Genomic DNA, 14,554 nt, shown 5'->3' with positions numbered 1-14,554 from the left:
AAGTCAGCGCTGACAAATAGGCGGGATGATGGGCGGGGGTGCATGCATAGTAAAGAGCTGGCCTACGTGATCACCCCTGGGAACTACAGTCTGGAGTGATCATGTGCAGCTGTATTCACTGTCCCCTGCGCATCATCATCAGCGTGGGGGGCAGTGAATAAGTACGGTATACTCATCGTTCCCTGCAGCATCGCGATGTCCTGTCTGCCGGCCAGCTGATCTGTGTAGAGAATAGTGAGCACAGCGATGACGTCATGCCTGTGTGCACCGCTCTCCATACACCTCAGCGGCCGGCAGACAGGAGGACATCGCGATGGTGCAAGGATCGGTGACCAGCTCCACACAGGTCAGCGGCGCTGCTGCTGGCACAAAAAGGAAGACTAGCGATGCTGCTGGAGTGAGGAAAGGTGAGTATAAACGTTTATTTTTTTTTTTCTGTGCCACAGGATGCAGGGCATATGAGCAGGATGGGGGCATTTATCAGGTTGCGGGACATACCAGGATGAGGGACATATATACAAGGATGGGGATCATATACAAGGCAGGAGGATCATTACCAGGATGGGGTACCTGAGTAGAGAATTTGGGGACATTGCCCCCTGAACAGTGTCAGCAGCAGATCCTCGCCCCATAACAATGTGTCATGATCACATTTTTTCCTTAAAATTTTATTTTCCTCCTCTAAAACCAGGGTGCGTCTTATAGTCCGAAAAATACGGTAATATGGGGCTATATCAAACTGTCCCTGGTGTAGAGTGCCCCTACCTATCAAATATCGTATTTAACGTGAACCTGTCAGATGCAATATGTACCCAGAACCATGAGCCGTTCTGGGTGCATATTGCTAATCCCTGCCTATCCGTCCCTGTATACACTAGCATAGAAAGGGATTTTTAGAAAAAGTATTTCTAAAGATCTTTTTATCTTATGCATTATATCCCCTGACTAGCCGCCCTCTTAGCATGGTAGCGCACCCACAGGAGCGTGCTAACATGCTTTTCAATTCAGTACCTGTGTTTTTTGTGACTGCTTCTAAATGCTGGGCACTTCTGGCCATGCGCAGTATGAAGTAGAGTGTATGCATTCCGGCTTCAGACAGGTCTACTGCGCATGACTGGAAGTGCCCGGCATTCAGAACAAAGTTCACCGCGGATACAGGTACGCACATCACTGCTAGTGACGCTGCATTGAATATCATGTTAGCACGCCCCTATGGGCTTGCTACCATGCTAAAAGGTCAGACTAGTCCCCTTGCTCATTAGCATAAGAAAAAAGATCTTTAGAAATCAGATACACGGAAGGTTAGGCAGGGATTAGCAATATGCACCCAGAACTGCTCGTGGTTCAGAGTGCATATTGCACCTGACAGGATCCCTTTAAATGTTTGGAGCCCTCTCATGAACACATTGAATCCCCCAGAATACATGTAGGGATCAGAGAAGAATTGCGGCCATTAGAAAAACAAGAACAATCTTGCTTTGGCGATGAACTTTTGCTGCTGTCTGATTGGGACTGTACGGTCATGGCTAAAAGTTTTGAGGTTGACACACATTTTGTTTTGCACTAAGTTTGGCTATTTTGTGTATATTTTTTTTTTTTTTTTTTTTTTTTTTTTAGTCAGTTGTTTCAATGGTTACTGAAGTAAAACTAAAAGCATTTTCCAAGTTTTTACTCTTTTATTGACAATTGCATCAGGTTTATGTAAAGACTCAATATACAAGGGGCTGCTGATAAGTCTTTGGCTTTTTGATTTTTTTGTTTCTATAGTAACGAATGTTACATCACATGTAAGCCTTGTGTGTCTAATGTTTTCAAAATTTTGTCTTTGTTGCTTATGGCAACAGTGTTCTACGCACGCGGGAAAACAAAATGGGGGAGTCTAATGCGATATTCAGAGCAACTGAGAGCAGAGGAGTGAAAAAAATCTTGTTTCTGCAAGGAAAGTCCACAAAGGATATTCATGGTGATATGTCTCAGACATTGGGGTATCAATGCCCTTCATATTCCACAGTTAAGAACTGGGTTGCCAAATGTAAAATGGGCCACTTCAGCACCAATGATGAGGAATGTCCTTGATGACCAAAAGTGGTGGTTATTCTGGAGATCGTCGATTATGTGAACAACCTCATACTGGAGAATCGACGAATTTCAGCTAAAGAAATAGCAGATATCATGGGGATTTCCCATGAACATGTTTGTGTCATTATCTATGAACATTTGGAAATGAGGAAGCTATCGGTAAAGTGGGTCCACAAATGTTTGACGACAGATCAGAATAGCATGCGAGAGTGGACTACCTTCAAAAGGGTTCCACCATCAATGCAAAGTATTACATTGAACTTTTGGACCAATTGAAGGAGTGGCAAGCTGTCCATAGGAATTTTGTTCCTGCAAGACAACTCCACTCAAACTGCACAAGCGACCACGGCAAAACTGGCAGAGCTGGACTTCCAGCTGGTGCACCATCCAACTTATTCATCAGACCTATCTCCCTCCGACTATCATCTGTTTCCAAACCTGAAGAAACATGCAAGGGTACCAAATGTCACACCATTTCTGATGCCATGGCTGCTACGGATGCCTGGTTTGAGGCACAACCGAAATCCTTCTTTTTGCTAGGCTTACAGAACTTGGAATACCGATGTATGTAAGAAGTGTGTTGTCATCAGTGGAGAATGTGTAATAAATGTAAAGTTTCATCATCCTATTTAGTTTGTTTCTGGGTAAAGCCAAAGACTTATCAGCAGCCCCTCGTATACAGTGTTGACTCCTATTTCTCAAGACTTTTGCAGTTTGCACCTGGATGCTGAATATGAGCTTCTGGGCCCAAATCCCCACTGAAGGCATCTGATTCTTGCCCAAGCAGTGACTAAAACTTACCACAATTTCTGTGGTTTTTTTTTTTTGTTTGTTTTTTATTTGAGATCTGTTAAGTATCGTGGCCATGGACGTAAAATGTCAAAGTTTTATTCACTGTGCCACTTAATTATCACTTTTGCCTTGTGCTCCATTATGCTGGAGAAAGCATTTCACTACCAAATTGCTCCCGGAGGGTTGGGAGAAGTTGCTGTTGGAGGAGGTTTCGATCCCATTCTTTATTCATGGCAGAAGTGTGAGTGAGCCTTGAATGAAAAGTCCGAAACACATGAATGGTCTCAGTACACTCTACTATTGGCATGACGCAGGACTCATGGCAGCGCTCGTATTTTCTTTTTTGGACATTCGTTCTTCAAGATGTCCCAAACAATCTTAGATGAATAATGACTAAACAATGCTTTTTTCAGCATGATAAGGCAAAAGTGATAGTTAAGTGGCTCTGTGAACACAACATTGAACGTTTGGGTGTATGGCCAGGAAACTCCCCAAATCTCACATTAAGAATCTGTGGTCATTTCCCAATTAGCAGGTGGACAAAAAAACACAGAACATGTCATCAGTCAGGATTTAGCCCAGAAGCTGATATCCACCATGCCAAGACGAAGTGTGAAAGTCTTAAAAAATAAGGGTCAACCCTGGAAATATTGAGTTTAAAAACTTATGAAATTCTTAATTGTACTTTAGAAACATCTCACTAAAAAAAACCTTTAAAACAGTGTCGTAGAAAACTTTGTGAAAATTAAAAATTTGTCAGTCTAAAATCTATTAGCCACGACTGTACTCTTTGCAAGTTTGACAAGTAAACTATAACCATCTTTTACAGTAGGGCTTTCTAGACTAATGTATAAAGAAATGACTAACTGAGAGAGATGTCACACAATGAACATTCTTTAAGAAAATGCATGGGAATGATTCTACTGGAAAAGATATGCAGAATGGCAGAGCTATACAATCCAAGTAGACAGAATACATTTAGAATGGATACTTACTTTGAATTGGTCTTCTACAATTTTTTTTTTTTTTTTCATAAACTAGTCCAAGTGAAGGTGGTAAAATGGGTGTTTCTTACTACCGTGTTTTTCCAAAAATAAGACTGTTATACTTTTTTTTTTCTTCTCTTCTCTCCCCCCCCCACCCCCCCAAAAAAAAAACCAAACAAACTAGGGCTTATTTTTGGAGGAGGTCTTATTCTTGGAGAAACATAGTTGGGGTAAGTTTAACCCCCCAAGAAAAGCAGGCCCCGCCCACTTCCCAGGAGACTCATACTTACCAGACCCGGACGTCTGCGTGGCTCCCAAGTCCTCCCTGTCATCTCCGGTGGGTGCTGCACGCTGTCCTCCTCGGCTTCTGGCTGACACGCAACACATCCAGCGTTACAGAATTCTTCCGGCCGCAGGGAATGATGGGAGGAAGTCATGTGTTGCAGATCCTGTAAGCTAGCATTGCGGCAGGTCCTTGCGCTCCACTGCACTGCCTCTCAGGATTCTACCAGCGAGAAGAAATTGGTGTCGCTGGATGTGATGAGTGTGTGTGTGTGATCCGATGTTTGTGTGAGTGAGATCGGATGCGTGCGGGTATGCGATCCACTGCAGGGCCTCCCGCTCGGTGTCTGGTGAGTGTGATTGCGGGGTGTCTGCTTTCTATAATGAAGTGTCCTGCAGTATCTGTAACTATTTTTAGCTGCACGGACACTTCATCATTGAACCGCGACTAGGTCTTGTTTACGGGGGAGGGCTTATATTTAAGCCTTGCTCTGAAAATGCTGAAACTCCCTGCTAGGGCTTTTTTTTGGGGGAGGGCTTATTGTTGGAAAAACACTGTATTGTGAGGCCGGAAAACAACCTCTCTATACTAGGGCTGGTGGCAAAGAGGTGACCACGTGGGCAATATCTCAAACATTCTCTGGATAGAATTGCCTCATGCACAGTCACTTTTGATGAACGGTTGAACTCTTCTACTTCTTTATGTGCAGGTAAAAATTTTTGCTGAAATATGGTCAATCTGTTTACTATGGGAGTGGAATAGTTTTGCCTGCTCCTTGTCGTCCAAATACTTTTCAAAATTAAATTCCTCATCCGATGTGGCTGAAGATATGGTAGCAGAAGCCCTAGATGACACAAGTCCTCTTGCTCTTGGCCATCCTGTAGCCCACTCATCCTAATTGTTACCTCAGTTAGAGCTTCTTTTTCTTTAGTAAACTGTTGGTTATCCAGCAATATACGATGACTTAGGGCCACATAAACAGCTGGAAGAATTTTATTTTCTAATAGTAGTGTCTCTTTCCATTTCATTGATGCCGCAATTCCATCTGCGATTAAACCTCCACTTTGGGACAGGCAAAATAGCAAGTTCTACCACGCCTCTTTTATGAAGATACCAGGAGTTTAAATCTTCAGCTTGTAATTTTTTAGTAACTATAAATGGGTGATGGAAAGATTCCTTCAATTCAGCCACTTGTGTCCTTTTAGCCTTCATTTAGTGTTACCTGAGGGTTGGCCATGTCTACAAGAAAGGGTTTCAGCTCAAGCAATTTTTCAGTCATTAAATAAGTGCTTCCCCACCGAGTGGCTTGCTAAACAATTGCCTCTTTTCCAGCAGCGTTTCCCTTCAAAATGGAATCCATTTTAAGGGTTCTGGCAGCAATAACCAATTTCCTCACTCTGCCAATCGGAGTTCCAGCATGTCCCTCTTGCAGACTATCTCTTATTGCCGGCTGCAGCACCTGCACAACACAGCGCATGTGATAAATAGGAAAGTGTTTTGAAGAAGCTTGAACAGGATCATCTAATTCTAAAGTATCATTTTGCTGTTCTTCTGTAGTAATATCTGTTTGTTCCTCAGTTATAGGAACAAGACTATGGCCTTCCATCTCCAACATACTGAATCTGAAGTTTTCTTCTAGCTTCTGTTCAGCTTCATTATTCTCATTCATCAGTTTATTCTACTTATGTTTGAAGCCTTGCCAGTTACAATAGCAAGAACCTGTTCTTTTTGTGTTCATAATCTTGCAGAACTTTGAGATGAGTGCAGGCATTCCTTCCCAGTGTGTTTTTACCCTTCGGATCCTCACTACTTATCACGTACAGCAGCACAGATTCATCTCAACTAAAAGCCTAAATTCTTTGAGCACGAATAGAAAATATTTGGACATTTCATTAATTTCCCAATTTCTTATGAAAAAACAGCTCATACTGCATTGAACTACAATACCCAATTTATTCTATATTTTTAGGATTTGGAGTCAATTTTATTTCGACTCCACCAAAATGGATACCGACTCCACATCTCTGATTTGTAGACGTAGAAAATAACAATCACACCAATTCTCACTGTTCCCAGGTCCAGTGCTACACCTTCTGTACTTCGGTCATTGACAGGCTACAGTGCTGACATGTGTGAGCATTGGGGTAATAAGTTGATTTGGCCAAATAGTTTAGATTGTCTGATTATGCTATGGTATCTGAGGGATTTCCATTTTTCTTTTTACCTTGCCTTAGGGAAGAAAATAACTATGGATTGTTGTTTTTTAGGGTTAGGATATGTTTAGGGTTAGGATATGTTTAGGGTTAGGATATGTTTAGGGTTGGGGTATGTTTAGGGTTGGGGTATGTTTGGGGTTGGGGTATGTTTGGGGTTGGGGTATGTTTGGGGTTGGGGTATGTTTGGGGTTGGGGTATGTTTGGGGTTGGGGTATGTTTGGGGTTGGGGTATGTTTGGGGTTGGGGTATGTTTGGGGTTGGGGTATGTTTGGGGTTGGGGTATGTTTGGGGTTGGGGTATGTTTGGGGTTGGGGTATGTTTGGGGTTGGGGTATGTTTGGGGTTGGGGTATGTTTGGGGTTGGGGTATGTTTGGGGTTGGGGTATGTTTGGGGTTGGGGTATGTTTGGGGTTGGGGTATGTTTGGGGTTGGGGTATGTTTGGGGTTGGGGTATGTTTGGGGTTGGGGTATGTTTGGGGTTGGGGTATGTTTGGGGTTGGGGTATGTTTGGGGTTGGGGTATGTTTGGGGTTGGGGTATGTTTGGGGTTGGGGTATGTTTGGGGTTGGGGTATGTTTGGGGTTGGGGTATGTTTGGGGTTGGGGTATGTTTGGGGTTGGGGTATGTTTGGGGTTGGGGTATGTTTGGGGTTGGGGTATGTTTGGGGTTGGGGTATGTTTGGGGTTGGGGTATGTTTGGGGTTGGGGTATGTTTGGGGTTGGGGTATGTTTGGGGTTGGGGTATGTTTGGGGTTGGGGTATGTTTGGGGTTGGGGTATGTTTGGGGTTGGGGTATGTTTGGGGTTGGGGTATGTTTGGGGTTGGGGTATGTTTGGGGTTGGGGTATGTTTGGGGTTGGGGTATGTTTGGGGTTGGGGTATGTTTGGGGTTGGGGTATGTTTGGGGTTGGGGTATGTTTGGGGTTGGGGTATGTTTGGGGTTGGGGTATGTTTGGGGTTGGGGTATGTTTGGGGTTGGGGTATGTTTGGGGTTGGGGTATGTTTGGGGTTGGGGTATGTTTGGGGTTGGGGTATGTTTGGGGTTGGGGTATGTTTGGGGTTGGGGTATGTTTGGGGTTGGGGTATGTTTGGGGTTGGGGTATGTTTGGGGTTGGGGTATGTTTGGGGTTGGGGTATGTTTGGGGTTGGGGTATGTTTGGGGTTGGGGTATGTTTGGGGTTGGGGTATGTTTGGGGTTGGGGTATGTTTGGGGTTGGGGTATGTTTGGGGTTGGGGTACGTTTGGGGTTGGGGTACGTTTGGGGTACGTTTTTGATTGTACTATATAAGCACCTGTTTTATTTTTATCCTAAAGACAAAGCTTCTACACTAAAGTCTATATGCACATCAATTTAATAGAATTAGTGTGTGTGTGTGTGTGTGTGTGTGTGTGTGTGTGTGTGTGTGTGTGTGTGCGCGCGCGCCCTCTGAGCAGTCGTCCCAATTTACAGTCGCACAATTCCAACCCACCCTTCAATGGTCACCATCTTTACGTTTATTGGGTATTTATGGGGGGGATGACACTGTCTCCTTCATACAGACCCTAGTGGATTGCAACTAGAAATGGCGCGTGCAGAAGGTAGAACTGATGACCATGCTGGATACATGTCTTCCAAACCAGTAAATGGTGAAAATTCCTCTAGTGCAGACACGAGACAGCTTTTTCTGAAAAGTTTCTTGAACGTGCAGGTTTTGTGTGAAGACAGACAATGTAATGATGTAGTCTAGGGGACCGTATTTCTTGAGGTTTCTTGTTGTTGAGGTTAATAATTTTGCTGATCCTGCGTGAGGTTCCTGCGGTTTATTTACAGTCCTTCACATAAAAGTAAAAGAGCATATATCGGCAATCTCTAAGTTATTCCCCCTTCACACGTCAGTGTTTCCGGCATGTGTGGCATCCGTACGTGTGCCACGTTTTTCAGGTATACCACACAAAGCCGTTGTAACCTATGGTAATCTACACATATGTGTTTTCAAATGGACCGTGTTTCTGTGTGAATCACACGGAGACATGTCCATTTTTTCTGGCAGCACAGATGACCAGGCCAAAACAAGTCTTTGGGTCTGTGAAAACCACGTACGGCACACGGCTGGCGCTGTACATATTTAAGACTGAAAGTACAGGAGAAGCTTTGCACTCCTTTTCCTTATCCAAACTGTAAAAACATGGATGACGGCTATTTTGTAAAGACTCACACACGGGCGAGTGGTGAAAAATAAGCACGGATGATGAAAACAAACCATGCCACATGTACATGTTTTTATATGGTCATGTGATGGGGTCTTATACATAGGATTTGACCTTCCATACATGAGCTTCTTGTTACAGACTATAATTCTGTAAAAATCCCAGTTGCCACTTTCATTGTGCGGTTTCTCATCTGGTAGTGATTTGATCAGATACTGTGCAGGCGTGTTGGTAGCTACATACAAGGCCGGGGGCTGCGATGTCACTGCACTAGGAAAGGCTATAGTCAGAGAAGTATTCATCTACAGACTCTGTACGAAAGGTGATAATTGACTTTTGAAATGGTTTTGCTGTAGGTTGTCAAATTAAAACACTTTCGTTATGAAAACTGCTACCAAGCAAAATGAGATCTTGTCACCATAGCAACCAACCTGGATTAACATGATAGTTTAAAGTGGTTGTCCATTTTAATATTTTCTTATTTTTTTAAGTATTGAGTAGAAAATATACTTGTTTAACCCCCATACAGACACATGATGTAATGGTACATAATATGTGTGCTCCCTGTCTTTGATGCAGGCTCAGGAGCTGAGCCCGAATCATTGCCAGCAGATGATTGCTGTGTCATTCTATCATCACTGCGGAAAGTGCTGCGGAATATGTTGGCACTATATAAATAAACTTTATTATTATTATTATTAATAATAATAATAATAATATTATTATCACTGCCTCTTACAGCCTCAAAAGGAGCTGACCTCTCCCATGGCTTTTAACCTTTTAATTGCTACAGAGTCAATCTTTGACAGCGGTATCTGAAGCACACTTAAGCTGGGTTCACACTAAACGACAGCGACAACGACATCGCTGTTACGTCACCATTTTCTGTGACGTAGCAGCGACCTTGTAAGTCACTGTTATGATCGCTGCTTAGCTGTCAAACACAGCAGCCGAAGCAGCGATCATAACGACACGCGTCGCTGTGCTACATGTGCAGGGAGCCGCGCACACTGAGCGCTGGCTCCCTGCTATCCTAGCTACAGTACCCATCGGGTTAATTACACGATGTGTACTGCAGCTACATGTGCAGAGAGCCGGAGCCGGCACTGGCAGCGTGAGAGCGGCGGAGGCTGGTAACGAAGGTAAATATTGGGTAACCACCTTGGCTACCCGATGTTTACCTTGGTTACAGCTTACCGCAGCTGCCAGACGCCGGCTCCTGCTCCCTGCTCGCTTCATTTCGTCGCTCTCTCGCTGTCACACACAGCGATGTGTGCTTCACAGCGGGAGAGCGACGACCAAAAAATGAAGCTGGACATTCAGCAACGAGCGGCGACCTCACAGCAGGGGCCAGCTCGTTGCTGGATGTCACACACAGCGACAGCGACGGGACGTCGCTGCAACGTCACAGAAAATGGTGACGTAGCAGCGACGTAGTTGTCGCTGTGTGTGACACTACCTTTACTGGAGGGCACGCTGTTCTTGACCGCCCATCGGTCACCCCTGCTGCACGTTGATGGGTTGCCATGCCTGGCACGACAGTACTCCTATGAAAGCCAACCCCTTTTAATCCTCTTCTGATGTGTGGCATAAATGTACATCACATTTAGGCTGTGTCCTGGACATGGCGTGTCCTGACCTGCGGGGCTGCGAGCCTCCCCCATAGGAGACAGGAGTTGCTTGTGGCCACGAACAGGGTTTGGGGCGCTGAGGTATCTCGCTTGTGTTCTCCCTGTGGAGGACGCTTGCGACTCTGCAGCAAAGAATTGACATGCTGCGGCTCAGGAAAGCTGCTCCACAGGGCAGTCTTCGCTGCGGGCAGTACACGCACAGTGGGCACAGGATTTCTAGAAATCCCATCCACTGTGCTTGTGCTGACACTGATCGTGGGCACGCAGCCTTAGCAACTCTGAAGCTGAGCCAGCTTCATACATGGAAGTTGTTGGCAGCACCTCTTATAGCGGGCATAAAAATCACTATTTTCGACACTTACCTGAAAGTTGGATTTAATGCCCAGGAACAAAAAGATCATTATACAATTTAACTTAAGAAAAAGGCTTATGTAGTGAGATGAAGACTGGCGAGTATCACTGGAGAAAAGACTCAAGAAATGTTTTGTCATAAACAGAAAATGCTTGTATATCTTCAGTACCGGTTCTGACCTCTCCTGCACCTACCGTACTTTCTGTTCTAATATTGCCAGTCATTCTTTCTAATGGTTATCTCTTGGTGGTTAGCAAATGGTTATTGCTGAGTAATAGTAGCAAAAAAAACTGTAGGTTTGCAGGGTGAAATACTACTATGCTACTACCGACTTTCAAAAGTGTCTCTTTACATGTAAACTTATGCTTCATAACTTTAGTTAGCTTTAGCAACATTCTGCAGGAAAGAGGGGCTACAATATGTAACACTATGGCGAAAATAGACCCCACGGTAGGTGAAAATCCTCGAAGTAGCGGAGTTATATTTGCTTTATTATTTACCAAATTTTTCGGATTATAAGATGCACTTTTCCTCCCAAAAATTTGTGAGGAAAATGAGGGGTGCATCTCATAAACCGAATGTGGCTTACAGGGGAGTGGTGGAGAATGGTCACAGGAAGCAGAGGCTATGCTGCGGGCAGTGCTAGTGCTCGCTGCGCTCAGTGAGGCAGGGGCCATCCTGAAAATGTCAGTGGTGTGGGCTTCAAATAATATAGCCCGGAGTCGACGCGTGAGCTCTCTGCTCAAGATCTCACCCGTGCACACCCCCCCCTCCGTTCCATTGATATTTCTAATGGCGCCTGGAGGTGGCGCGTGCGCAGGTGAGTTCTCGTTATTGATACGATCACTCCGACTGCGCATGTGTCAACTATGGGCGCAATTTCTTTGAAGCCCACCGTTTCTGAATGTTCCTGCGTCACAGCGCTTGCGAGCGAGCATCCGGGACACCCGCCACACCGCCCACAGCATCACCCTACTCTAGCACCACGCCTGCCTCCTGTGACCCTGCTCTGCCACTGCTGCCGACCTCACTGTTAAGATACCACCAGATTAGAAGACGGACCACCATATTTTTTTCCTCTCTAAATTTGGGGTATATCATTTATAAAATTAACCTGCGATTACAGTGAAACCGCAATAAGTGAACCGCGATATAGCGAGGAACGACTGGACTTTCACACAAACCCCGGTCAAAATTGTTGCCACCTTTTCAAAATTGTGAGTAAACCTCTTTGGTTTCAAGCATGTGAAGCACATTCAAACTCGCCTGTCACAAGTAACAGGAGTGGGCAATATGAAAATCACACCTGAAAGCAGATAGTGGAGAAGTTGACTCAATTTATGCATTGTTCAAAGATGTTTTGGGGTTGGGTGCCTTGGCTGTGTGCAAGGCGGCATGAAATCTGAAGATTACCAAAGGATTTTGGGTTGCAGTGCTAGATAGCTGAGTCTGTGTCTTAGGTCATGCGTCTTCCAGCAGGATAATGAGCCCAGAAATGGATGGAAACAAACCGCTGGAAAGTTCTTAAGTGGCCAGCAAAGGGTTTGGATCAAAATCCCATTGAACGCCTGTGGAGAGATCTTAAAGGGAATGTCAAAACGTTTTGAACACCTAGTCTGAGGACAGCATACCATAGGGGCAGAGATCCTGAGTCCAGTGGTGTGTAACTTACTGGGCTGCATAGTGTTTTGATGAAATCACTGTTTAATCCGCAGTAGATTATAATTAGAGGACTACTTGGCATTCTGCAGGTAGTCCAGCATATTCATGAGCTCTGTATAAAGGCTTCTTTCACACATCCGGTTTTTACTGTGCAGCACAAAACGGCGCTCTGCAGAAAAAACTCAACCGTTTTTTTGGGGGTTTTTTTGCTGCTGTTTGTTTTTTTCCGCATAGGCTTGCATTAGCGCCGTATTGTGCCGCATGGCCTTGCGTTGCGTCCGGTTTTTGCCGGATGCGGCATATTTAGCCCGGATGGAATGTTGCCTGGCACGGTTATTTGTGCGGCGAAAACAACGCATCGCGCCGGATCCGGTGCGATGCGGCGCAATTCACAATACAAGCCTAAGGACCCCGGATGCGTTTTTTTGCACTGTGCATGCTCAGTATCAAGCCACATCCATCAAAAAATGGACGGGCCGCATGGAAAAACGTATGCAACGGATCCGTTTTTTTCGCTGCATCCGTTGCATAGGTTTTTGAGCCGGATTGTGCCACTCAGCACAAACCGGATGTGTGAAAGCAGCCTAACTGCTAGATCTGCAGCAGAGAAAACATTGATTTTATCAAAACGTCAGCAAACAGCTCTGTAAGTGACACATCACTGGAATCAGGGTCTCTGTCTTTACATTATGCTGCTCTCAGATGGGGGAGCAAAACCTGGTGACAGACTCCCTTTAAAATTGCTGTTGGTAGGAGACACCCTGCAAATATGAGACCTGGAGCAGTTTGCTAAAGGAGGAGTCCAAAATTCCAGTTGAAATGTAAGACACTTGTTGATTATTGGAAGCGATTGATTACAGTTATTCCAAATGGTGTGCAACCAAATATTAGGGCGCCAACAACTTTGTCCAACCCATTTTTGTGATTTTGTGGTAAAATATGTCCAGTTTTTCTTTTTTGCGTTTCTTCCAATACACACAAAGGAAATAAACCATGTGCATGATAAAACGTGTAATTGTAGTAATTTTCTGGAACAATTACACGGGTGACCACAGCCTTATTATATTTGTTTTTCTTTTATGCATTGGTGTGCTAGAATGTTTGCAGAGAGTAACACAGGCATCACTTCTTATTGGACCTTTTCCCAAGTACATATGCGTTCTTATGTATATTTGCTTTTTTCATTTGCACACTTGAAGCTCATTAATGGCTCTGAAATCATTGTCTGCAGCCAAACGCTCACATACTAAAGAAGGATTTATATAAATTGTGTGTTTAAAATAACAACAATTTTAGGATTTGGTTACAAATCTAGTTATCAATTTATAACAGATCCAATACTGAAGCATTACTCCTCCATTTTTTTTATTTTTTAGCGCTGGAGTGGTGCTGGTCTTATACTCGCCCTCTGGCGGTTCCATCTTTTTTCAGTGACTCTGGTCCTGCGGTGCTGTCTTGTTTCCTTTTACTGCTGACAGGCTGGAAGTCAGAAGTTACATCACAAGCTCGCAATACAAGTGTGAGAGCCAGAATGAGGCTCTCATAGACTTGTGTTGAAGAGTGACCTCTGGCTCGCTACATTAAACACTGGAGAAACCGGAAGTTCACAAACTGGAGTGATGCTGAAAACTGAAGATGCTGGAGGCAGGGGACTTGGATTTAAGGCACTGCTCCAGTGGTGCTATAAAAAAGGTGGGGGAGATTTGTGGACAAATAGTCATTTTGTGTGCACACGTTGATTTAGTTTTCTGATGCGTTTTGAGTGCAGATTTGTCACTAAATGTGAAGGGTTTCTTGATGCGCTACCACCAAAGTGTATGATAATCCCGAAGTGTAATGCGGTGACATGCGTACCTCTCCGTTTCAGCAGCCTTAGGCTGCTTTCACACATCCATTTTTTTCAATTTGGCTCAAATACCTATGCAACGGATGCGGCGAAAAAAACGGATCCGTTGCATACGTTTTTCGATGCGGCCCGTCCGTTTTTTGACGGATGCGGCTTGATGATACTGAGCATGCGCAGTTCAAAAAACCGCATCCGGCGTACATAGGCTTGCATTGTAAATCGCGCCGGCGCTATACGTTTTTTTCGCCGCACAAAAAAACGGGATAAGCAACGTTCCACCCGGCTGCCGCTTGGGCTAAATATGCCGCATCCGGCAAAAAACTGACCCAACGCAAAGCGATGCAGCACAATACGGCACTAATGCAAGTCTATGCGGAAAAAACCCAACAGGCGGCAAAAAATAACGGTTGCCTTTTTTCTGCAAAGCGCCGTATTGTGCCGCTCAGCAAAAACCGGATGTGTGAAAGCAGCCTTAGACTCCGGGCACTGTGCATAATCGGGTCTCTCCTTTGCAACACATGTTC

At 44.6% G+C, this 14,554-nt stretch overlaps 1 protein-coding gene across 1 annotated transcript in view; it reads left to right on the top strand.

Moving 5' to 3' along the window:
* The first annotated feature begins 7,914 nt into the window (after positions 1-7,914).
* Positions 7,915-14,554, top strand: part of SPPL3 (signal peptide peptidase like 3) — a 63,801-nt gene continuing 57,161 nt past the window's right edge. The window contains exon 1 of the mRNA XM_075321916.1: positions 7,915-8,062. Within this exon, the coding sequence (XP_075178031.1) occupies positions 7,915-8,062 (148 nt within the window). The remainder of the gene's footprint in view (positions 8,063-14,554) is intronic.

This window comes from Anomaloglossus baeobatrachus, chromosome 1 (assembly GCF_048569485.1).
Source record: "Anomaloglossus baeobatrachus isolate aAnoBae1 chromosome 1, aAnoBae1.hap1, whole genome shotgun sequence".
Taxonomy (NCBI): Eukaryota; Metazoa; Chordata; class Amphibia; order Anura; family Aromobatidae; genus Anomaloglossus; species Anomaloglossus baeobatrachus.
This window is presented reverse-complemented; position numbering and strand designations above follow the sequence as displayed.